A 24,792-nucleotide genomic window follows, 5' to 3' on the forward strand; every position below is an offset into this window, starting at 1 on the left:
GCCTTTTCGGGTTCACACACCGGTAGATGGGCGCCGACCAAGCTTTGTTGCCTGGAACGACGCATGGTGTCGAGTGTCCAGGCCGGAACCCGGTATCCAGGGAAAAGGAGAGCTGATCTCGGCCCGCGAGGGAGGGCTGGTGTGCAATGCACTATCTGTGCCTGTCCAAAGGGAGAGAAAGCTGAGGTCTAAGGCGACGTACCTGACGACCTTTGCTGGTGCCGCACTTATCTCGACTTGCAGCGCCATCGTATACCTGCATGGACACTTGTCCGGGCCAGCTAAGGAAGTCCCTTACCCGAAAGCCGCATCGGATATTCATATACAATAAATATCATCTTATCATGCAAGCCACGTATAAGAACATGCTGCACCCTGATATGACGGCAGCTAATCAGGGCCAATAATCTGTCGTTTCCCGGATCTCGCAGCGCCACGCTGAGACTTTCTCTATTTGTATACGTCTCATATCTTATGGCGTATGATCCAATTCGGGATGAACTAGCCCAACAAATATGCAAGTAGAAGAATCTCAATCATCGGCCGGACTCGCAGCTTCCTCTCAAACAGCGCGCTCTTCACAGCAGTACGTCATAGCAATGCTGAGCATAGGATTGGGTAAGCATGTGTTCCCATCTAAGTGATCAATAACGACTGTCCCCCTTGCCTGCTTGCACTCGGCAAGTATTGCTCTTTTTGAGACTCCCTACCCCATCGATGCGTTTCAAAACTCCCCATTCTTTGCTTGTTCCATGCAGCAATCCGTCGTCGTACGATGTGATTCCCAACGGTCGCATTTGCCATGGTACCTGAGTCGGTGTGACAGGTGGAAATCACCGTCGCCGTCATGAGGCTCAGCTAAGGGGGATGGGAAAAGGACGTCCGTCGAGCGGCTCTGTGCCAAGCTCTCCATTAGTGGCCGCCAATCATTCCCGCATCTCTGGGTGCGATGGAGGTTGCATTGCATTTCAATGCAACGCTTCCTTGAACCGCCTTTGCGGCGGTTGTGGTTGTCAGGAGTCAGGAGTGCAGGCTTGTTGCTGTCGCATCTCAGCGAATAAATTGGACGGACGCCAAGGATTGAGGCTCCCGAGTTCACAAGCTGAGATCACAAAGGGACGAACGGTGGGTTGGGACGTCAGACGTCAATGCCGATCGATTCGCTCTTGGGAACAAGTGCCGGCGATTAATTACATCCAAACTCGCCATGTTTCATGATCGACGACTTTGCTGGAAATCCCCCACAGCCAATGTGGGCTCAGCGCGTGCGTGCAACACGACACCGCGGAACTAATCTATCTGCCATCTGAACTCGAAGGCCTTAGTGGTGGAATTATCGACGACGTTGGAGAATCCTGCCGGTTCGCGGCAACGGCCGCTACTATTTCCATCCAGGCTTGGTAACCATGTTGTATCCCGAGACATGGAGACCGGCTCGCATCGCCAGAGGCAGGCCATTGCTTTGTCGCCGTCGCAGTATAAGAGCATCTTGCCGCGCAGCCCATCTGGTTTTTGTCTGATAGTGCACATCATCACGCTTCAGACCGCTCGCTCACTACATCAGTCACTCTTTCACACTCAGTAGTTCACCACAATCGCTTTGCAGTCACCATGAAGTCCTTTGCAGCCCTCACTTTGCTGGCCTCGGCCGTTTCAGCCCACTGTATGTACCGCCTTCCCATATCGATGCCTGGCCACGAAAGGTTCGCATGGAGACTAATACAAACCTATGGCAGACACATTCCCTGCTCTGGTCTACAACGGCGAGACCACCAAGGATTGGGAGTTCGTCCGCAAGACGACCAACTTCAACTCCCACGGCCCCGTCGAGGACGTCAAGTCCGACGCCATCCGCTGTTACCAGAACGCGCCCGGCAGCGAGGGCGCCAAGACCATGTCGGTCAAGGCCGGCGACAAGGTCGGCTTCAGGGTCGACAGCAACATCGGCCACCCAGGCCCCATGGCCTTCTACATGGCCAAAGCCCCTGAGGGCAAGTCGGCGGCCGACTTCGACGGCAGCGGTGACGTCTGGTTCAAGATCTACGAGGACGGGCCCAACTTCGCCCAGAGCGGCCTCACCTGGCCCTCGGACGGCAGCCGCGAGGTCTCGGCCACCATCCCCCCCTGCGTCGCGTCCGGCGACTACCTGCTCCGCGTCGAGCACATTGCCCTGCACTCGGCCGGCCAGACGGGCGGCGCCCAGTTCTACCTCAGCTGCGCCCAGATCAAGGTCGAGGGCGGCGGTTCCAGCAAGCCCGCCGGCGTCTCCTTCCCCGGCGCCTACAACGCCGAGGACCCCGGTATCAAGTTCAACCTCTACTACCCCGTTCCCACCAGCTACACCAACCCTGGCCCCAAGCCCTTCACCTGCTAGATGCCCCCATGGCAGGGAAGGGGGCATGTTGAAACTTTGGTGTGATGCCTCTTATTTCGCAAACGTACAGAAGTGAAGAGACAAGAAGCACACACGAGTTATGAGTTTACGAAACCATTCCAGTCCATATTGAATCTCTGTACATACACTTTTGAACATATAAACTTACAAAGACTATCTTTCCTCATCAGTGAATATGTCGTGCCAAAGAAGTGCTTTCACAATAACAGCGAGAGTTGATAGTACTGTGGTCTCTACCCACGTTAACTTTACAGAACACACGACCCCAGTATCGAAGCAAGTGGCTGAAGAGGAAATCATGCATTCGCTCTAGCTGATATTAGCTATTAGGGATATACAGTCCGTAACTGAACTCGTATCCATTTCTCTTGCTCGTCAGCTTTAATCACAGCTTTTCAAGCTTCAGACTTTCCACGCCAAGATGCCTACTCCGGTCGATACTTCTTCACATGCCTCTCATAAACCCACGTCGCCGTATAGGAGGGTTTTCTCCCTCCTTCTTGGAGTACTCCTTAGCCCCGTCGAAAGTCTCAACCATGTATCGGTCCTTATTGCGCTCGGCACTGCGCTTCTGGTGCTCCATTTTCCAGCGCATGAAGTAGCAACAGAGCGGAAACAGGGTGAGATTGATGCCGACCCAGGCGAAGAGCACGCCGAAGTTGATGCCGATGCGCGGGTGTAGGTCGAAGAGGATCTGACGCGAGGCCTCGACAATGTTGTGCAGCGGCCAGGCGTAGCCCCAGCGGAAGAACCGGGGGGCGAGGTCGAGGCTGTAAAACGCCGTCGACACGTTGGTAATGACCCAGAAGATGAGCCAGAGCGCCGTCCAGGGCTGGCCCAGTATCATGGACATGTTCTCGCTCGCGATGCCCAGCGCCGTCATCCCGATCATGTTGAGCATCCAGTACACCACGAACGAGCCCCGCCCGTACGCCGTCGCATTCACGGCCACTTCGATGGGCGACGCCGGCCCCCTCCAGAAAGGGATCTGGAAGGCGAGCGAGACGAGCGAATAGGCTAGCGAGACGAAGACGTACGAGGCGATGGAGGCAAACAGTCGCCAGATGATGAATTGATAGAAGTGCAGCGGGGGATGACCTTGAGGAGTGATGTATTTCTACAACCCCATATAATGTTAGCGATGCTGGATAGCGAGGCATACTGAGGATTCTCTGAATTCCCCGAGTTTCGCTTACCGTATGAATAGGGAGGAAAAACGCAAAGGAGAAGAAGGCGATGATGATCAAATAGATAAGACCAATGGACACACCTGGCGTCGCGGCCGCGGGCGAGAAAGGTCGCAAATCGATCGGCAGGAAGGAGATGGCGGGATTCACGGCAGCCGGAGCGGCCGCCAGCATGTCCGCGGTGATGGATGTATTGCTCGCGATTCGCCGGGCCCACACGGGACCGAACTGGGCCATGAACTGCTTCTCCAGCTGGTCGAACTGGGGCAGGACGTACTCGTAGATGGTGTTCTGGTCCCGTGCCGAGAGGAAGATGGTCTGGACGGCGCCCGTAGGGTCGTAGGAGGCGTTGCCGGTGGGGAACGCCGACTGGAGCAGGGACGAGGCGTTGTTGTGGATGACAATGGCGGCCCAGAAATGGAAGTCGTAGACGGCTTGGCGAACCTGCATGGGATCGTGGCCATACTCCGAAGCCGGTATCACCTGGTAGCCCAAGGATGGCTGTGCCGTGTCGTCGACCAAACCCTGAACCAACTTCGTCAACGTAGGGCCCACGAAGGCGTCGACGTCGTTGTATGGTGCCGTCCGGCCGTCAAAGTCGACAATGGCTACTTTCAGGTTTTTCATGTTCTCTTCCGCCTTGAAGAGGACGGCCCAGTACAGGGACAATATTGCCATGACGAATACCACAAGAATCAGCACTGTTGTGTGTGGCAAGAGTATACGTGTTAGCCAAGAAAAAGAATATTCAATCCCAGAAAAGGGGGTTGCCTAGGGTAAGGTGGGGGTCATTTTTCTTCCTAGACACGCTCAACAATGCTACAAGTCATCGCAACTTACCTGTTTTAAGCCACATCTGTATAACGTGAGCCCGGACTTTACTCATGCTCCGGTCCCAAAAAGCCCACGGCGTGATGGTGCTGGTTCAAATGTCGCTGATTCGGGCCCCGGCCGTTCTCTCGACCTCGGCCATGGTGCCGGCCGTGGTGCCGGCCATGCTGTCCGCAATACTCACGGCCACGCTCCCGCTCGGAGATTTGGATGTAGGTGGTGTCGGAACCGGTTGGGCTGGTCGGATCGCTGCCGGGCTTCGCCATACTGCCTCGTAGTTCTTCCGAAGAACATGTACTTAGACACGTGCGGCTGCTACCAGTTGATTCGTAGTACCCGGAGATCTCTCTCGACTATAGGGCGCTTATGTGGGCGATCAGATAACAAACAAGAGAAAGCCGGGACCTACCATTGTGTGATACATCTTCACTTAAGTAATAGCCAGACTTGTGTTCGCCGCCGTGGACAACAGCAATCGTATCGGCAACGGGACACAACGAATCAGTTCAGTTTGAACTGTAAAGCCTCAACTTTCTGTATAGGCTTTCGGGTTCTTAAGAGAACGAAGAATAAGCATGATAGATATTCTTTCAGAGTTGGCGTCGACACGAAATCCCCCAGATGAGGTTGAAAGTATGTACGCTGAAAATGGTGATGTCACCCCCTTCTTCTTTAACACCATCACCATTGCCAGATCCCGTGGGACAAACGCGGTAAAAATGTCATTCAATCTTCGGATACATGATACCCATATCGATGAATCTGTAAAGGCGGAAATAAACATGTCGTCTTTACCTAGTGCCCCGGAGCCCAGTCGGACCAATTACGCTGACTTGCACACTTGCAGTGGCCCTCATCGCATGTCCGTTAGAGCTGAAACTATATATATCATCTAGGTTGACCTTACCATGCAGCGCTTATTCCGCCCTTCATCGATTGCCTTCGCATTGCTTAGTGTGTGCCCTGCTGGAATTGTCAACCTAGTCTGCCGGCACGTTGTAGCCGTCAAATGATCCCCTTGCACATCGCCAGGCGCCGCAGCGGTCTTTAGAACGGGCCCGGTTGCTAAACCAACAAGGTGGCTTCGAGCTGAGGCACATATATTCGCAGTCATGATGGTGCACGTGTCCAGCTTTGACTACATAATGTGGTTTCATTTTCAGGGCCGAGTGGCGTGTGGCCGGCTAGTCTAATGTGCAGCAGGCATATAAGCCGCATCCCCATGTTCCTCCCAACCCTCCAAAGACAAATCATTGATATGCAAAGCTATATCCAATCTCCAGAAAACGCTATGAACGCCTATTCATATGTCACAGTCCAGTTGGGAACAACCCATATCCATGGATGAAAGCATGTGGCATGTAGTCCCTCCGCTTCCCACGGGACCAAATAATGAAAACGCCTTTCCCCCTCGCCTTCGTCAAGTAGATATTAAAAAATGTGAATGAATAGAAAACCGATTACAGTCCAACAGTGAGACGTTCTAACCGTTCCATTGTGGCTTCCATACTAGCACTGATGCGCTGCACCCGCATAAGTGCCTTGGCTGACACGGCGTCAGCCTCCTCTGCAGCACCGACAAGGTCGAATTGAGCAAAGGCTTTTTCAGGTTGGATGCCCACAAACAGCTTGATTTTGCGCGAGTCATCTTTGGGTTCTGAGACAACCGGCGCAGCATCATCGTCAAAAATGTCCGCATCAAGATCGGCAACGACCTTCTCGGCGGTAGCCTGCGTAGCGGGTAACTCGGGCATCTCCGGCTTGGTGGATTCGAGCAGGGTGGGTGCCTCAATAGCAGAGATTTCAACCTTGCTCTGCTCTGATTCGAAATCAGCATCGGAGGTCTTTCCAGCCAGGATAGCAGCGTTGAACTCGGGAAGATCGGGCGTCTCCAAAACAGTGAAGACCTGGGGCTGGTAGTTGAAGGCATCACCAGAGCTCAGGTTCAGCATGGAGAAATCCATGGTCTGCTCAGGAACCATGACCATGCTGACTTGCTGTTGCTGCTGGGCAGCAGAGTAAGGGTTGACGTCCTTGGGGACTTGGCGAGTCTCCTCAACGCGTTGCTCAACCCGCTGTACCGGCTGAGGTTGCTGCGGCGCGGAGGCAGTAGGGTTAGAACTGAGGTGATCCAAGAAGCCAGAGAAGGCATTGGAGGACAACAGCATGCGGGTGAGATCCGACAAGCGTCGGTTCTCGTCCAACAAAGCACGGTTCTGAGAACGAAGCTCGCCGTTCTCGGTAACCTTGCCAGCAATTTCAGCTTCGAGTTGGGAGATGTATTCTATAACGTGTTAGTGCACTGATAAGTTAAACAAGAATTGGAACTCAGACTCACCCTTTCTCCTGGACCGGAATGCGCGGGCGGAAACTTTGTTGCGCAGTTGGCGTCTCTCCTTGCTACTGAGCTTCTTGCCTTCCTCGCTATTGAGAAGTCTCTCGTCCTCATCCATATCCTCCTCGTCCTTCTTCAGCTTGGGGACGTTGAGATGAGGCGAGTTGCCTTGACCGTCGGCGCCAGAGGATTGGGCTCTCATAGAGTTCAGCAGCTGAGTAATTTTCTGCTCCACGAGAGGATCGGCAGGCTGGGCACTCTTGGGTCGCTGCTGCTGTTGCTGCTTCGCGTTTTGTTGGTGTCGCTGCTGCTGCTGCTGGATGATTTGCTGTTGGCGCTGTTGCTGTGCACGAGCCTTGGCCATGGCAGCAGCCTGCTGGTGCATACCAGGGTACATCCTGCCCACATTGCTGGTGACGGTCGCGGGCGAAGCTAGGGACTGGGCATCAATGGCTGTGGGGTTCACGGTGGACTCGTTGAAGAAAAACGAGGCGTCGCCAGTTGGCTCGAAATCCATGTCCATCTCAGGGCTACTGAGCGAGTTCTGAGACGGGGCTGAGTTGAAGTCGAACATATCATCAGCCGGGTTCATTTGCGTCGACATATACTCGAGGTCGTATCCCACATGCGCGCTGCTCTGGTTGACCGCCAGCGTGGTTGCCAAGGCGCCCGGTACAAAAGGCGTCTGCTGCTTGTATTGATCGTACTGATGGCTGGGGCCAGACATTGTTTGGGTAGCAGGCATTGTTGATGCGGTTGCTGAGATGGGGGACTGGCGGCTAGTGAATTGTTGCTTCGTAGAAGTTTCCGGCGTCAGCGACGGCGAGTTGTAGGCGTTTGTCTCGGGGAGACCATCATAGCCAGAGAAGTCGATCATATCCAAGGGGTCTCCTGCGACACCAGTGGGCTGAGGATTCGACGGGCTCGTCGATGTGGATTGGCTTGACGCCGACATGTTGTTGTTATGTTGTTGAATCGTATGTGAGCAAGAGGCTCCGGGCCCGATTTGACAGATGAAACAGTTTAACGATAGAGGGTTGAAGATGAGTTGGATGTTGGATGCAAGTCGGTGTGTAGAGGAACGAACGTAGGGAATGGTAGATGATGGTGGTGGTTGGAAGTTAATGTCAAAGAGGTGTTTCGTTGTTGGGAAAAAGAGCGACAGAAACCGGGCACAAACAGGCGACCTGGACGGGGATTTGGGGGTTATGGCTGGACGGTGGATGGATGCCTGGGGAAAAAGGGCACTTGCCGTTGAAGGTGGGCAGCACAGGGGCTTGGCACAACTTGGCCCCCGTCCGGCAGCCCGACAGGGGTTTGGCAGCTTGGCCCAAGAAAAAGGACGCGTCAGCTCTTCACCACAGATACTTCCGTCCCTGGCCAATAGAGGCGCTCCCTCGCCGACTGCTGCACAAACGAGACAAACGGGACAGTACAAATAATGTGCATGTATTATTCTTATTCTGCGTGCCGATCCTGCCCAGTCCCGCTTCTTCCCTCCCTGCGGCCTTCACGATGACGACGCTGGGTCATCGTGGCTTTCCTATTAGGGCTGCATCACGAAGCCGTACATAGAATCCAGCGATAAGACTCACGAAGATGACGCTGGCGAGGACGACGAGCCAACGTATACTATATGCAGTTGCAAGCAGCCGGAGCCAATTGGCGCTGGGCGTTCCCCTCCTAGTATGTCAAGGCATTGAGGTGTTTCAAATCGTAAACAAAATCCCCCCAATCGAACCTTAGCACTTAGGTTGCGCTATCCAGGTGGTCGGCGGGCGGTAGGTAACGTGCGATGTTGACAACAACCGATTCCAGGCCCAAAGTGACTGATTCCATACATACATCGTGGCATGTAGCAAAAGTAGGATATGAACTGGCTACAGTATGTACTGGATAGGCCTGATCATCGTGTCCCACTTGGCCTTGCATGGAGGAGCAGCGACATAAAATCCTGTGAGCGCAGTGCATAAGTCACCACCCACCACCCACCACCCCGCTAGTGGTACTTGCTAGCGAAACCCGCTCACCACCGCTTCGTATTTACGAGAAGGATACAGACTACATTCTGATCTCACCCGCTCTGGAATTCGTCTGCCTGATTGTTGTTGTTGTCAATACGACTCGATTCGAACACGACTGACGACGACTTTCTGGCTGGCAATCTGTCCTCCGGCGCGGTAGCGAAAGCGAGCCGCCGTAGCGAGCTGGCATAGGACAGGACGATAGTCAGATTGAGCGGTGCACTGCCACCACACAATCTCAGGTGAAATTGCCCGATCCAAGTCCTGATTGTGCGCTGTTGATTTCCACCGGTCCACTTGGCGGATGGCTGAGCACAACGTCTGGGAACTTTCTTAATTACAACCCAACCACCACCGCAACGGATCGAGAGACTTGCCTTTTGCTCACCAGTCACTTCGATAGACCGCAGTAGACTTTCTGGTGCCTGCGCTTCCACTGCTCCATCGCATTGGGACTTGGGAGGCAACCCATCCACCATCATTCGCTCAACTCTAAAATTCGGACCCGACAGGCGCCCGTGCTTGTCACCCCGCCAGGGCATTGAACAATAGATTTGTTGCACAGCCAACCTCGACTCGCTGACAGGAATTAACCCGCGATGCATAAAATATCGATTCCGTGCGTTATGAGACATTTCCAACTTGGTCACCAAGTCCCCTTCCACTGACTCCACCGGCGTGTCGGCTTTTTTGAAACGCCGTGCCCACGCCGATCGCACCCGGGGCGCTCCGGATGTTCCGGTGGCCCAATCTTTTTCCATGTTGAATTTTTCTTGCTTTTCCTTGGTTCTCGAAGGAGAAGAAGAAATAAATCCCTGGAATGGAATCCTGACACATGAAAGGAATCCTTGAAAATAGGGTTATCTGTCCACTCAGCAATTTTACGGCCGTCATGGCCCAGAAAGGAGGACACCAATGTAAGGTTGCAAAATGCCTGCTCACTTCATCTTTTTTTTAATAAGGCTGGCTTCGGCACCGTTGGTTCATCCTGGAAGCTTTGCAGCCGCCGGTAATGCAGGCTGGCAGGCTCTATGCCAGGGGGATCTGCCACCATCCAAATATAGCGGGCGATCGCCCCCACGAGATCGTTTCAAGGCCTCATGGCTCGGAGCCTTTCACATGCACCGTGTAGGCGTTTGGCCCGGTATTAATATGAAAATCGCGCCTGTGATGAGAAGCCGGTGTTGCAAGTTGCAATTGCAGTAGAAGAGTAGCCAACGTAGGGCGCGAAGGGCAGAACAAGGGGCCCAATTCCAAGGACCGGATATCGGGCTGTCGAGGTTCGAGACCACCAGTCCAGGGAACACAAGTTTCACCTGCGCCCAGAAAAAGCGTGGCAGATAACTGCCAAGCTGCCAACTCATTGACATGCTACTTTAGCAAAGATGAATCAACCATAAGGCTGAGTATATGTGCAACTCGCACTTTATTTCCCAGCTGGCTACTATGTATCTCTACGACTCTCCCGAGCTGCCCGAAACCCTCCCACCCTAGCCACCTACCGCCTCCTGGCACCACATGTAGCTGACTTCACAGCCCTCCAAACGTAGCGTAAAGTAGAGGGCTGAAGGCAGAAGAGGTTCGATCGATCCTTGGCTCCAGGCTTACAGACCCCCTTGGCCCCCAGCTGCCCATGCCCAGTAAGCAATTCGGTGCCCGGAGAGGTGGAAACAAACCCTCTAATTTGCAGCTTGAGGCTTGTACGTGATCTATCATCATCTCTTCAGCTGAGCAAGGGTCACTCTGTGCCCTTCAGTGGATTCCAGCGAGCATAACGACCCCCATTGCCAGATCCCATAATAATACGAGGAGATGCACACAGTGTCATGGACCGTGTTGGCACAGCTACTCTACAACCTGTTTCCTTTCCAACATGTCATCATCTTACTGACCATATGCCGGAACCCTTTTAAACTGCCGGACTGTTGATCAGGAAAATTCCGTCACTCCTCTGTGCGCACGTGGCTGTGCGGTTGTGGCGAATTGCCAAAACTTGTGGCTGTTATCGAGATACGATCTTAGTAATTCCCATGCATGAGATCGGAATACCTTTCTGGCACTTGCACGATCCCATCTAAAATGGATCTGCGTACTTCTGAATCATAAGATATGGCACGAATGGCATTGCCTAACGTTGCACATGAGGAACGAGCAGCATATGGATGGCCTTATCTCTAGGATCTGAGCGTCTTGAGAGCACGTTGTTTTTGATCGTTGCGCCGCGACTTGGCATCGTGATCATGGCAATATGGTAGTGCTTTTATAAGTCTATCGCGGGCAGAGGGCTTGTGCTTATGGCTTGTTTTTGTGTCAATGCGTCGACAGAATACACCATGTATGTAGCAACTGTAGGATCCTGATGAGTAGGTTTTATTGCATCGACGCTTGCCTACACACTTACTCGGTGAGCTATGCCGCAATCCAGAGAGGTGAATAAGGCCGCATACCGCTTGCCACGTAGAGCTCAAACCCCCTCTCTCCCTCTCCATCTCTCTCCGCTACGACCCACGATACCCCCGACCCTTCGCCGTCGCGCACGCACGGGCAGTCACCGTCACCGTAGTACTGACTTTCAGAGGTTCTGGAACGACGGTCAACGTTTGCACGACACACACCGGCCCGTCGGATAACCGTATACAGTAATTCTCGCCGGCCCAAACCTTGCTGCAGTCCCCCCTCAGTTGAGGGTTGAGGCCGAGGAAAGCGACCCCATCGAGACAGTGATCTTGACTGAGCTTCCAGCACAAGTCACCGGCAGTCGCCTGTATCTATTGCCCGTAACTCGGGGTGGAGGCTACGCTGGTCTGGGATGCAGTACCCAGGCTGCTTGTTGTGCTTAGACACGCAGGCGGCATGGCTCTATCGTTGTCTGTTATCTCTGTTTGGCCAAATGCTTCAAGCAGAACAGGTATACTCACGATACTCGGCACTTATTTTCCTTTGTCTCTCCCACGACATTTTGGTGCTGGTGACTTTTCCACGATATTTGTCCTACTCAACCTGACTAGCAAGCTGAGAGCTGGCAATGCTCTATATAGATTGGAAATTCGGATAAATGATTGAGCTGGGATCGTATGGCTGTGAACCTTGAACACCACTCCAGGAGTCTCACAAGCCGGCCTTTAGCCGAGCATGGTGTCACTAGATAACAGTTCTCAATGGTCTATCTCACCTGGAGTGGTAGGTAGCCACTTTGGCTTGTTGTGGTGACAGATGCACTCTTGACGCTACTGTGTGTGGGCACATGACGCCCGAGCAGTAATAGTTCGTCATTTGAAAACACCGACGAAAAGGGGGGAGGGAGAGATATGTTTGGTTCATGGAACAGGTAAGTGACTCAGTTATAAGTAGTCAAACAAGCTATCAACCTTAATTAGATAACCCTGAGTTTTCACAAAAATGAGATCGATACCAACACCCAAACGACTAGGAGATCATGTAGTGTTCTCCTATTCGCATAACGCCGGCATCAACTTGGACCAGACACGTAGTATCCATTGAGGATTATAAAAACTTAGCACGCTTCACAGTATTCTGATAACTGCCCTCACCAACGAAGTAAGGTGAGGTTCCTGCTCACTTAAGTTTTGCGGCAAACATTTACGATGAGCCTACCGCCAGCTTGTGTGGATGGGTATTACTTGCCAATATACCGATATTAACGGAACTCGAATATTTTGGCAGACGCAATTCACTGGCCTCTGCTTGTCCCATAATAATAGAAGCGTGTTAAGTTCCAGTCAAGACACGAGGCTGAAAACATGGATTAGATGGCTGTTTGGCACATGGTTTACTTCGAGTACTATTGATATTGGAATATTCGACCCATTGTCGCAAGTCGATGCGTAAGATAACAAATGGCATCCCTGACCCCGTTGCGGATTTCTTCTAGGGACAATAACATCGAAATTAGGCAGGAATACATTGGGAATAGTAATCATTCTGCTTGGCGCATTTTGCCCCCGATACACAGTTCGTCTCCCCTGTGTAACCCGTGCCGCCGCATTGCCCGTACAGAGCCACGCCCCCGGGCGCAGGTGACGGACCCGAAGCTGCCGAGGTGCTGGCTTTCGTGGTTAGAGTCGTCTGTTGAGCGGCAGTCGAAGTCGGTTCCGCAGTGGACGTGGGCGCCGGTTGAGGGTTTGATCCGCCGGCACCGCCTCCAGCGGCACAGGTCGCAACTGGGCCTCCGGGGGCCTTGTAGTTCTGCGCGTTGAATCCGTTGTAGAAGTTGGGGATGTAGATGTTGCTGTCGGAGGCCTTGTAGGCACCCGGGAGCGTGATCTTCGGGCTGCAGTTGGTGCTGCCGGTGCCGGTGATCTTGAGCTGAGCACAGCCGATATAGAACTACGATAAGGGTCTTGTTAGAAAATGCCTTGGCAAGGGCTGCAGCAAGGGGGATATCATGTCCATACCTGTGCACCATCCATAGTCTGGGCGGCGTGAAGCGCCAGCATCTCAGAACGAAGCTATGCCAAGTATTAGTGACCAAAGTTCGGAAAAGATGATACATCTGGATCAGCATACCAGATATTCACCGCTGGCGAGGCCCTTGGGCAGCGTGAAGGTACGGGTCATGTCTGCCGCTGACATGATCTCGTTAGCCCACTTGCCGTCGACGTAGTCCTGCTCGTCAATCTTGATCCAGCCGGCGCCGATTCCGGTCGCCTTGGAAGCGTCGTCAACCGGCCCGTAGAGCATGTGAGTGATGGGGCCGGGATGCGTGCTCTGGTCCCACTGGACTTTGATTGTCGAGCCTTCCTTCGCCTCAACGGTAGCAACCCCCGAAGGCACCTTGGCGCCGTTGACATTGCAGACGATATCGTTGCTGGTCACGTCGGTCTGATTCGCATGTTAGATAGACACTATAGAACCGATGGATGGTATCGTATGTAAAAGAAGTGGCCAAGGCTTACCACTGGACTATTGCTTGGCGGCATCCGAATGCCGACTTGGTAGCCCGGTGACACGCCATCGACCCAGAACTGATGGAAGTTCTGGTGCGCGGTGGCCACCGTGAGCAAAGAAGCAATGGCAGCGGTTGTCAACATTGTATCGATATTAGGGTTTGATGTAATGGCTTCTACAGTTGAAAAACATTCGTAAGATAATCGAACGGCTTCAGGCTTAGATATCTACTTTAACTTAGGCATGAGAGATCCCTGCCTTTCTCAAAACGTTTCTCATTGGCGGAAATCAGAATATCGCCAGACTGCCTGTGAAGCCATCGTCACCAGGCGAACCACGCAACAGTAATAATCACCAGATGTCCGCAGCCAGCGAGCCAATCAGCTTGTGCCCGAAGGAGTTCTCGGGACATGGCCCCTTTATTACCACGTTTGGAGGTTCTATTAGGGATGTCGTGGGGGGTTGAGGCTTGCCATACCCCGTGGACAGCGGTGCGTCTTACATAGATTACTTTGTATGGCAAGGCACATCCACCTTGAGAAAGCTGTCAGATGCTAGAGAGTACATTCGTGGAGAATTCTCCAAGAGATGGATCCGGACCATGGTTCAGTTGATGATGGCAAGGAAATGGATTTCTCCATCGGTCCCTGCCAAGGCGGAATGTGACCCTCCACATCCGGTTCTAGATTAAGGAGGCACTTTGAAATGGTTCGATATCCTCATTTGGCAATCTTCGAGAATAAGAAGTAAGCGTCTTGGTCTTATGATTGTTCCGCCCTTTATGTTATGTGGCTAAGCCGTCTTTATATAGATTCAGACTGTTGATGGCTGGTCCTTGGGAATGCGCCACGACACAACACCCCCTAGGAGCTATTAACTAGCCAAGCTTTGCCACAATTGGTTCAAGGTTTAGCAGACTATCTTGCCAGACCTGAGAGGCATCCGCGTTACTATACAGCTGGATGAAACCCATCGTCAATATTATACTGGGCTTCTATAAATACGCAATGGCCGACTGACTGCATGGTAGCTTGTGCTGCCTGAGCTATCAGCTCAACTTAGAGCGCGCCGGGTGCCGGGATTGCAAGGTTTGAGATAACGTTCCAAAGCAGATCTTCATCATCACAAGGCGCCATGCGAACGGTCAGCGGTTCAATAGCTCCCAACGATTTCCACATATCTGGTGCCTGGCACAGCTACTGCCCACTGCCTAGCCGGTCAGTATCCGGTGGCGGGGGATGGGCGTTGCAGGCTTACTGACAGGTTCGCCTGTACAACTATTAGCATTAGCACATACATAAGCACGCCTCACTGAGAGGAACCCACTATGACGGCCCAGAAAAGCTAGCTTGACACGACTGGAAGGTCCTTGAATCGGAGCAAGCACCAAGGCACGTCACGTCAGCTGGGCCATGGGTGAGGAATACAATCTAAGACCAACATCCAAAAAGGAATACCAATCCAATCCAGTCACCAGTCACAATGACCACATGAACACTTGTTGCCCATTGCATGCGCATTCAAAGCGCCCCTGAAGACAAGCAGATGCGACCTGCGCAATAAAGTCCACCGACCGACCACCACCCTGCTCAACCGCCTTCTTCACTGCTGTGTTGACCGAATCCGAGCCATCCAACACAGCGAACGAACCCAGCCTGCCATCGCCATGGCTTCCAATCCCCATCAGACGACCGGGCGCCGCTCTTGCGACCCTCATCTCCAGCATCAACTCTTGGCCCCTTGAGTTCCAACAGCTCTATACAAGATGGATCGAGAACCTCCTCTTATCGGGCCAAGACGCGATTCTTGCGCATCATGGCCTTCATTGGGTCGCTGCTGGCAGCCGCTGCCGCTGGCACCATCACGGTCTTTTCGCTGTACGGTCCTAGCTTCCAATCGCGCTTGCGCTTTACTCAGTTCGAAATCAATGGCGTTGCCAGTGCCATGAGCCTCGCGCTATACATCCCGGTCCCTCTGATCGGATACATGTGCGACCGCACCGGGCCGAGCTCCATCGCCTTGATTTCGGCCGCTCTTTTGGGTGGTGGCTACGGCCTCGCGGCTGGATTATATCACAAGGGAGACGTGGCATTGGGTGGACTTGGGCGCAACGACCCTGTCATATTCCCCTTCATGGTGTTTGCGTTTGTTCTTATCGGTGCCGGCACTGCTTGCGTGTACGTGGCATCTGTCACGACATGCGCCAAGAACTTCAGCAAGGGGAAAATACCGAGGCTTGATGCTGGTAGCTCCGATTGCAACTCTTGGGTTCAGCGGAGTCCTGGTCAGCCAGGTAGCAAGCCGGATCTTATACGAAAAACACGCGGATGGATCGCGAGGCGAATTCAGCGTCTTCTATTTCTTCGTGTTCCTCTCCGTCACCCTGACCTTTGTTGGTTTGTTTGGAACCTTTACCCTTCGAGTTATCGACGAAGACGAGCTCATCAATGAAGCCGTCGAAGAGCTCGAGAGAAGTGGTCTTCTTGAAGGAAGCGAAATCTTCCGGCGGAGATCCACCACATCAGGGTACGGTATTGCCAGCACTGGCGAGGACCCCGAGGATGGCGGCATAGGCAATCCCACCAAGGACGATGACGAAGACAACGATGCTTTGAAAAAGACATGGCTGCTTAATGCAGAGACCCGACGTTTCCTATCAGACCACACTATGTGGTGGTTTGCGCTCGGCTTCTGGCTCATAATCGGGCCAGGTGAAGCTTTCATCAACAACTTCGGTACCGTCATCGGGACGCTGCATACACCTCATATAAGCGAGAGTGTGACAACACCGGCTACCCACGTTTCGATCATCGCTGCTACCAACACCGTAGCTCGCCTCGTTGTCGGCTCCCTGAGCGACTTTGCGTCACCGAAGCCGCAAAGTGCGCATCCTCAAGGTGGTTTGCATTTATCATCTGCACCAGCAGGTCAAAGGTTGACTATCTCGCGCATCACAATGATTATTGTGGCGGGCATTATCATCTCCCTGGGCACTTTAATCCTGGCGACTGGAGCTATGCAGGAGCACGGTGATCGGTTCTGGACTGTGTCCAGCTTGATCGGAGCTGGCTATGGTGGTCTTTTCAGTCTCATGCCCATCATAGTCACCATCATCTGGGGAGTGGAAAACTTTGGAACCAATTTTGGAATCGTTGCATTGTTTCCTGCCATCGGGTCTACTATGTGGGGTCTGATCTACTCTGCTGTATACGAAGCCGGCGCCAACAACTCTGATCCAAGCACCCACTCTGAGGACGATACTTTCTGCTACGGCACCAAGTGTTACTCCCTAACATTCTGGGCAATGACTGGTTCTATTTGGGTGGGATGCGGAATGATTCTCTGGGCTTGGAAGGGGAGGAATGGCTGGGCTCAGCGCGGCGTCGTGATCTAGTTGGCCTATTTTGTAGCTGGACCAACTTCTATATTCTTCCTTTAGACTGCACATACCCTTACAATTCTCACTGCACCTTGTTGATCATGCAAGCACTTCTTCCTGGTCCATGGTTAAGTCTCATGGCTCTGCGATACCAGCACCTATTGACTGCTCACCTATTCTAGGATATACCCCACAGTCCACGGGGAGCACGTGGGCACCCACGAAGGATCGGCCCTGGGAAGTTCCAGGAATTCATCCCCACGCTTCCCTTAGATCCCGACGTACATGATGAACTTGATTTCCGTATCTGGTTCGATGGCCGAAGTCAAGTGACCTTAGCTCAGATCCGGAACTGCAACCCTACATCGCAGGACGACACCTCTCTTGCCCACTTTCCTACGAAGGCATTTGTATCTTCGATCGGTTCTGACGCCGGAAAGCGCATCGTAGGCTGCAGTTCAACCGGATATTCACATGCCATAAGCAATATACCGTGAAGGTGAAGAGACATGCCTTTCTGGGCTCAAATCACGATTGCTGCCAAGCTGCTAAGAGTGCTTTGGAAGGAAGCTAACGTCATGACTAGGATCTTTACGGTGAAGCGCTTGGCACAAATGCTTACTAGATGGTGATTCCTACGAGCTCATTGGTAAATCGGGGTGGTGGCCGTTCTTAGAAGACTCTCGAATGCCGAATACGACGACTGCGAGCACGTTGTGCCCGTCGAAGAAGATGCCGGCCGAAGCACATGGGAAAAAGTAGGGAATCTGGGCAGGAAAGCCTCTGGTACGGCCATAATATCCAGAAGGCAGCACAGCGGTTAAGCTTGTATATCTTGCAGGAATATACCCCCCATTGTCGTGTGGGGCATCTGTCATCCCGAAGGGAATAGCTTCATCAATGGCACGCTAAGCAACAAGCCGAGAGCGCAGATTGCGGGGAAGGACGATGCAACCTCAGGTCAGCTATTGGATATTTCTTCAACGTCAGCCCTTTCGGATCACGCATATTACCAGATATCACAACCATTCTATGCGTGTCGCGGTCCTTTTTACGGCCCCCAGCCAACGCCAACCAAGCCCTCCAAGCCCTCCAAGCCCGCCGGTGGCAACCAGGTTGCCAACTCGCCGAATCGGAAAGCATGACAACACACACCTCTGCTACTAGTTTTTGATCATCTACACACCATCTCAAGCGCCCAGCTGCGCATCGTTCGGGACATGCGCATAGCGCCGTCCCCCTCCTCCCCATTTTGCAGCCACTCACTCGTTATGCCTTAACGCTGGCCTGCCTAGCGGTAGCTCCCTGCCTCGGTACGTGAGTTGGATGCAGACACCGACCGTCTTACAACCATTTGGCATGTGGTTACGGCGGCGGGAATGGGAATGAAACGAGACGAGGCACCGGAATGAGCCATGCAGCAATGGCGACCAACAGGCATGCGTGTTATTTGTTGACTGCTGCTGCTCGGGCGGCAGCTGGCCTGCAGAGCCAAGCAGCCAAGTCCTGGATGCCCTTGCCTGCCTGCCCACTGACCTGCGTACCAGAGCCAGTCCAACCCCCGGCTCCATGCCCGTACCCTGCCATATGGTTGGCGGTGACTTGGAATTGGGGTCTCTCTCAAGGCCTCTCAGGGAAGAAAGAACAATGTGAGAGCGGGATCTGCGGGACACAATAAGCGGGGGAGCTGACGGGTCCAAGGTTGTCTCCAACTCCCGCTACGCCGGCCTCCAAATCCAAGGTGGCCCTCGGAGCAGCGACAATACGGGAAATGTTTGCGGCCGTAGCCACACATCATCTCCCTCTTCATGATGTTTGCTACTGTTCGGGCTGGGGTAGCCATCAGCAGGACGATGCGATGGTCTTCCAACTTCCAAGATAGAGAACCATCAAAGGCGGCCCGCCTTAACCTCAAGGTACCTTGGTGAGGACCTTGTGACGAGCCCCCAAGTTCACTTCGTGCTTCCCTAAAGGGGGCAACAGTGAATACACGAGTCAAGCACTGGTTATAGCTATAAAGATCGCCAGAAGCCCACGCTATATTCAACCATCATGTTGTCTCACCCAGTGGTCACAGCCTCGTGCCTCTGATATCCTCTTCGTGCTCTTCTTCTTCGTCGTCTCCCCTTCTCCCGTGGGGTCTACGAGCTGCTTGCAAAATACCCCCCTTGCCTTGATTCTAGGCTACGCTTGCTCTCGTTTATGAAGTATTGAAGCTCCCAGCATGAAGACTTCTTGGTTCTCTGCCGTCGCTGCCGCCGTGCTGTCTGGCTCGGCGGTCGCCTTGCCTGCGCCTGCGCCTGCACCCACCCCCGAACCTGTTCCTATCCCTGATGCCACACTGGAGGCCCGGGTTATAGCAAAAACAACAGTGCCCATCCCGGCGGGAACTGTTGTTGGTTCCGTGTTGGCAGGAGTCGAAAACTTTGGAGGTGAGTGCCTTTGAAGGAGTGCATGCCTTAGTAGTCACTGGTCTCATAGACTGTCAATTCACCTGCATCTAAACGCTGACTGTCATCTGTGCGATAGGGATGCCCTTTACAAAACCCCCGGTTGCTTCCCTGCGCCTTAGACCGCCTCAGAGGCTCACCGAGAGCTTTGGGACTATTGACGCAACTGGAGCAGGTCCTTCGTGCCCTCAGATGTTCTTGTAAGTCGCAACATGACAGCTCAGCTCTGCAACAAAAACTTACTCCAGCCTCAGCACTACGGGCGGCAACGAGTTCATACCGAAGGTGATAGGTAACCTCATCAACACGCCGTTGTTCCAGGTAGTCACGGGACAGACTGAAGATTGCCTGACAATGAGAGTCCAACGACCTGCTGGTACCAAGGCAGGCGACAAGCTGCCGGTCTTTTTGTGAGTGATTACTTCCCACTTTTGTGCAGGGGGATTTGTGACCAAAGTTGAACTAATACCCCGTCAGCTGGATCTTCGGAGGTGGTTTTGAATTAGGGTCTCCGCAAATGTACGATGCCACGAGCTTGCTAGCCAGCGCAGTTGCTCAGGGGAAGCCCTTTATTTTCGCCGCAGTCAACTACAGAGTTGCCGGCTTTGGATTCTTGCCAGGCAAGGAAGTTCTGGCTGATGGTGCTGCTAATTTGGGACATCTTGATCAGAGGTATGGCGTCCTTCTAATTCATCCCTATTTAATTGCGGACTTCCTTAACACGAGTATACATCCTAACCAACCTCAATAGAATGGGTCTCGAGTGGGTAGCAGATAATATCGAGGCTTTTGGTGGTGATCCTGAAAAGGTCACCATCTGGGGAGAGAGCGCTGGTGCTATCAGTGTCTTCAACCAGATGGCCCTCTACGATGGCAACAACACATACAATGGGAAACCCTTGTTCCGTGGAGCCATCATGAACAGTGGCAGCATACTCCCTACGGACCCCGTGGACTGCGAGAAGTGCCAGGCTGTGTACGATACGGTTGTCAATACCGGCGGATGCTCGGGTGCCGCGGACACGCTCGAGTGCCTGCGCGGTCTGAGCTACGACAAATTCCTGAATGCGGTGAATAGCGTGCCCGGACTCCTCAGTTACTCTTCGATCTCACTGTCGTACATGCCGCGTCCGGACTTCACCGCGCTCACCGCGAGCCCGGAAGTGCTGGCGCAAGAGAAGAAGTACGCCGCGGTGCCCATGATCATCGGCGACATGGAGGACGAAGGCACCATCTTCGCCCTCTTCCAGGGCAACATCACGACGACAAACCGGCTGGTGGACTACCTGAGCGAGCTCTTCTTTACCAAGGCCTCGCGCGACCAGGTCAGTCAGTTGGTTGACTCGTATCCGGCATCGATCACGGCGGGCAGCCCCTTCAACACGGGCATCCTTAACGCCATCTACCCGCAGTTCAAGCGGCTAGCGGCCATCCTGGGCGACCTGGCCTTCACGCTCACGCGCCGGGCCTTCCTGGACGTGGCGGTGCAGGTGCACCCGGAGGTGCCGTCGTGGTCGTTCCTGGGCAGCTGGAACTACGGCACACCCATCTTGGGCACCTTCCACGCCGCCGACATTCTGCAGATCTTCTACGGGCTGCTCCCCAACTACGCGAGCCGGTCCACCCAGACGTACTACTTCAACTTTCTCTACCATCTCGACCCCAACGGCGACGGCAAGACGGCCACGGGGCTCCCCGCCTGGCCGCAGTGGAAGGCGGGTAAGCAGCTTATGCAGTTCTTTAACGACCGAAGCGGCCTCTTGGCCGATGACTTCAGGTCCGAGCCGTACAACTTCATCACGAAAAACATCGCGTCGCTTCGTGTGTGAGTGGGCTTTTCTTTGACCTTCTTGGGTATCTATTCGTTTTTTACGTGCCGTTATGAGAAATCTGTGGAATGAAATGGGTTGGCGTATTTTGGTTTATAGGATGGCAGCATAGGACGCATGTATGTGTTTTAAATATACAATACTGGACCGACACTGCCCAGGGGGCGATTACCTCATTGACCCCAACCAGCCACCCGTCCTTGAGCGGTACTTGATAGCTTTGTCCAGGTTGGACGGGCCTTCGTAGCAGGCATGGACCCTGGAAAAATGCGGCTTTCTTGTCGGCCACTCGGTGCTTGCCAATGGATGGATGTGCGGAAGAGGGGATTCACTAGCCGGTCGAAACGAGCCAGGTGCTCGGACGAAGCTTGGTTGGACTCAGACAAAACTCGGCTACCTGGACAACGGTCTTGTCTCTTCCTTCTACGTCACTGTCGACTTGCCAATCGATTACTGCTTCAGTCAATACGTATGAGACACCAACATCCAAAGCCTCCAATGGTAAATATTGCCAACAACAACAACAACAAACACGGTGCTGTCATATACGATCTACCATCGCTGGATAATGCCATTGGCCACGATACCCCGAGTATAGACGCCCGTTTGGGTTGGAACTAAGAAAGGACCGTCTTGACCCTCTCAGGGTCGTCGAACGTTCGGGGTCACGACACGGGGATTTCAAAATGCAAGGCTCGGAGACAGGACTTGTCGCTCGCGCAGAATGATTGGCACGGACGGTGGAAGGTGTTTGGGAGACACAATTGACGGATCGGCTCCTGAAGGCCCAAGTGGCGTTCCTTCGGCGCGCATCGACGCAACTCAGTCCTCACTCCCCCAACACCAGTTAGTCACTTACATCTGGAGATACTAGCCATGTAATACCACCGCAAGAGTACCAGGCCCGCTGGAGGGATATACTTCACTCAACCCCTTCCAGCATCCTCGTCCCTCGATCAAGACGAAGGATGGAATGCCTATTGGCAGACAGTCCGCCGTTGTTGGTAAGAGTCTAAAGCGCGTACGCTCGGTCGGGCACCCGTCAAATGTCTTGGAGTGACGGTCGCAAGGCTGGTGAAACAGGCCCCGGGCGGCGTCAATGTCACTCGTTCGAACATGGTTCTTAATGTTTCTGTTTCCGCGTCCTTGATTTCTCGACCCCTATAGAGCTCTACTCGACGCGACACCCGAAGACACCCGACACCACCAGAAACACCACAAGACCACCAGGGGTATCTTCGCCAACCACTCGCCGGCCCAAGGATGATATAGCCGTCGTCGCCATGGACAATCTTCAGCCCAGCGAAATTCAGAACCAGCGGCTCATTCTAGCCGTGCTGACAACATGCATGACAATAGCAGCAGCGTCTTTCGCGCTGCGTTTCTATTCACCGCTGCGTCAGGGAGGTCCTAGATACTGGTTCGGTGACTACTGGATGGTTGGCGTGCTGCTGCTGTGTCTCGGCATAGGCGCCAGCGAATACATAGGTGAGCGACCCCTTGGTTAGATGAGGTTACGACGTCGACATGCTTACATGTTCCAGGGGTTCAATATGGCTATGGGACGCATGCAGACCATCTGGATCCGGGAATGGTGATGGCTTTCAAACAGGTAATGAGGATGCCATGTCAAATCGCCAGGGAAGTCACTCATATGTTTCGGTGTAGAACCTGTACGCGTCCATGCTGCTTTGGACCGTCACCACATTCAGTGTCAAGGCCGGTATCCTCCTGTCCTACTGGCGCTTGAGCCCGCCGCCGAACCAAGCCATGTTCCAGCACGCCATTATCGCCTTCGCCGTTGGCTCAGTATGCTTGCTTCTGGTGAATTCGATAGGGTTCGCCGCGCAGTGCCTGCCCGTCTCCAGCTTTTGGGCTGCCACCCCCGAATCAGGGCAGTGCCTCAACCAGTCCTCGTTCTACTTTGCCTCGAGTTCTCTCAACTCTCTGTTGAATGTCGGCCTTCTTGTTCTGCCTTTGCCCGTGGTTTGGTCCTGGCAAACCTCGAGAAGGCGCATAGTCGCCTCGGTGCTTCTGTTTCTACTCGGAATCTTGTAAGACCCCATTATCAGTTTTTGTCTGGGTTCGTGGATGAAGTTACATCATGCTAAGCCTCACGTAACCTCTAGTGCTCTGGTTGCCAGTATCGTCCGGATTGCGGTTGTCAGTCTCCTCGATTGGAACGATGTAACTTGTATGTTTTCTCGCTCAAATCGTCAAAGAAGAAGAAGCGCGATTGCCAGCGTTGAAGACGAGAGTTACTAACCCATAGCAGATACATTTGTCAATTACAACATCTGGGGCGTCATAGAAGTTCTCGTGGGCTTCACCTGTGCGAATACCCTTTCCGCAGCCCCCCTGATAGCCAGATGGCTGGATGACAGTTCCTCGGCGCGGGATTTCCGAAACTTCAAGAAGGCCTACATCAAACGCCATAACAGCAACGGAACCACAGCCGAGACCATGACGCGCATCCTCGCGACACCGAGCCCCGGGCCTACCCTCATGAGCCTGACTGGAATGACCGCGATAACCGCCGGCGACGATAATATGCGGTGGTCCAACACAGCCACGCCCATCTTCTCCTCGTACAGGAGCTCCACCATGCCCTTGCAGCAGAAGCGGGATAAGCAGGAGCACCATCAACAGCAAACGCAGCAGCAGCAGCAGCAGCAGGAGCAAAAACAGCAATATACATCGGACGAAGCCGGGGAGGAAAACGACTCGATCCACGAGCTGCTGGACCAGGGAGCGCTGGTGGGCAGCCTCCGCAGCGCGACGCCCACCACCTCGCGGTGCGGGACCCCCTCGACGCTGGCCGGCTCGCGGTGCGTGACGCCCACGACGCCCTTGACGCCCGCCACGCCGTCGACGCCCAACGGGCCGATGCACCGGGCCTCGCAGAACCACGTGCGGCACCAGGTCTCGCGCCTCAGCAGCCGGTCTAGCGTGCGCTCCTCGTTCGGCGACATCCAGGTGCGCCGCGTCGTCGTCATGCGCGTCGAGGGCGTCGAGCCCGGCCACCGGGGCCAGTCCTTCGAGACGCACGTCACGAGCTGCGATGACGTGAGCAGCTGCCACTCGTCCGAGCGAGGCATGAACGCCGAGTAGCCGTCCAACCAACTCCAACAACACAAGCTGAATCTCTGTACTGCGAATGCTTGCTCAATACCCATCTTATTTTCATTGCACATACTTATACAACATAGACAGCGCAGTCGACGTCTGCACCCCTTTCCTTAGACCTCCAATTTTAGATCAATCTGTCTTGGATAGACATATGTACCATATAGACAAATTCAGATCAGACAAAAAGAAGTAAAGCAAATCAAACCCAAACACTTGGTGTATTCCGGCTGTAACGCTACGCTAATGATCCACCCAGTCCACCCCTTTCGACTCTCGCATGCCGGCCCTCCCAGAAGAGTTGTCCAAGAAAGCTCCCTTCATGCGA

General features: G+C 53.7%; 7 protein-coding genes across 7 annotated transcripts; 4 read left to right on the forward strand and 3 right to left on the reverse strand.

Annotated features, from left to right (window-relative positions):
• Positions 1-1,611: 1,611 nt before the first annotated feature.
• On the forward strand, positions 1,612-2,374 carry PG998_009406 (fungal cellulose binding domain-containing protein; the record flags this gene model as incomplete). Its single annotated transcript, XM_066876222.1, has 2 exons — positions 1,612-1,663; positions 1,737-2,374. The coding sequence occupies 2 exons, from the start codon at positions 1,612-1,614 to the stop codon at positions 2,372-2,374; spliced, it is 690 nt and encodes a 229-aa protein (XP_066728378.1).
• A 466-nt stretch (positions 2,375-2,840) lies between these two features.
• On the reverse strand, positions 2,841-4,825 carry PG998_009407 (Nitrosoguanidine resistance protein SNG1; the record flags this gene model as incomplete). Its single annotated transcript, XM_066876223.1, has 5 exons — positions 2,841-3,512; positions 3,592-4,283; positions 4,423-4,438; positions 4,491-4,766; positions 4,823-4,825. 5 exons carry the CDS (start codon positions 4,823-4,825, stop codon positions 2,841-2,843), a joined length of 1,659 nt encoding a protein of 552 aa, XP_066728379.1.
• Positions 4,826-5,873: 1,048 nt separating this feature from the next.
• On the reverse strand, positions 5,874-7,703 carry PG998_009408 (BZIP-type transcription factor MBZ1; the record flags this gene model as incomplete). The annotated part of the gene is made up of 2 exons (XM_066876224.1): positions 5,874-6,697; positions 6,752-7,703. The coding sequence occupies 2 exons, from the start codon at positions 7,701-7,703 to the stop codon at positions 5,874-5,876; spliced, it is 1,776 nt and encodes a 591-aa protein (XP_066728380.1).
• Positions 7,704-12,681: 4,978 nt separating this feature from the next.
• On the reverse strand, positions 12,682-13,823 carry PG998_009409 (uncharacterized protein; the record flags this gene model as incomplete). The annotated part of the gene is made up of 4 exons (XM_066876225.1): positions 12,682-13,119; positions 13,188-13,241; positions 13,300-13,614; positions 13,689-13,823. 4 exons carry the CDS (start codon positions 13,821-13,823, stop codon positions 12,682-12,684), a joined length of 942 nt encoding a protein of 313 aa, XP_066728381.1.
• A 1,672-nt stretch (positions 13,824-15,495) lies between these two features.
• Positions 15,496-17,074, forward strand: PG998_009410 (MFS monocarboxylic acid transporter; the record flags this gene model as incomplete). The annotated part of the gene is made up of 2 exons (XM_066876226.1): positions 15,496-15,964; positions 16,020-17,074. 2 exons carry the CDS (start codon positions 15,496-15,498, stop codon positions 17,072-17,074), a joined length of 1,524 nt encoding a protein of 507 aa, XP_066728382.1.
• Positions 17,075-19,283: 2,209 nt separating this feature from the next.
• PG998_009411 (uncharacterized protein) lies at positions 19,284-21,338 on the forward strand (the record flags this gene model as incomplete). The annotated part of the gene is made up of 5 exons (XM_066876227.1): positions 19,284-19,491; positions 19,589-19,709; positions 19,758-19,919; positions 19,987-20,181; positions 20,261-21,338. 5 exons carry the CDS (start codon positions 19,284-19,286, stop codon positions 21,336-21,338), a joined length of 1,764 nt encoding a protein of 587 aa, XP_066728383.1.
• A 1,283-nt stretch (positions 21,339-22,621) lies between these two features.
• On the forward strand, positions 22,622-24,449 carry PG998_009412 (uncharacterized protein; the record flags this gene model as incomplete). Its single annotated transcript, XM_066876228.1, has 5 exons — positions 22,622-22,841; positions 22,883-22,950; positions 23,007-23,392; positions 23,468-23,532; positions 23,614-24,449. 5 exons carry the CDS (start codon positions 22,622-22,624, stop codon positions 24,447-24,449), a joined length of 1,575 nt encoding a protein of 524 aa, XP_066728384.1.
• Between the last annotated feature and the right edge of the window lie 343 nt (positions 24,450-24,792).

This window comes from Apiospora kogelbergensis (genome assembly GCF_038363985.1).
Source record: "Apiospora kogelbergensis strain CBS 113332 chromosome Unknown utg000006l_segment0_segment0, whole genome shotgun sequence".
NCBI lineage: Eukaryota > Fungi > Ascomycota > Sordariomycetes > Amphisphaeriales > Apiosporaceae > Apiospora > Apiospora kogelbergensis.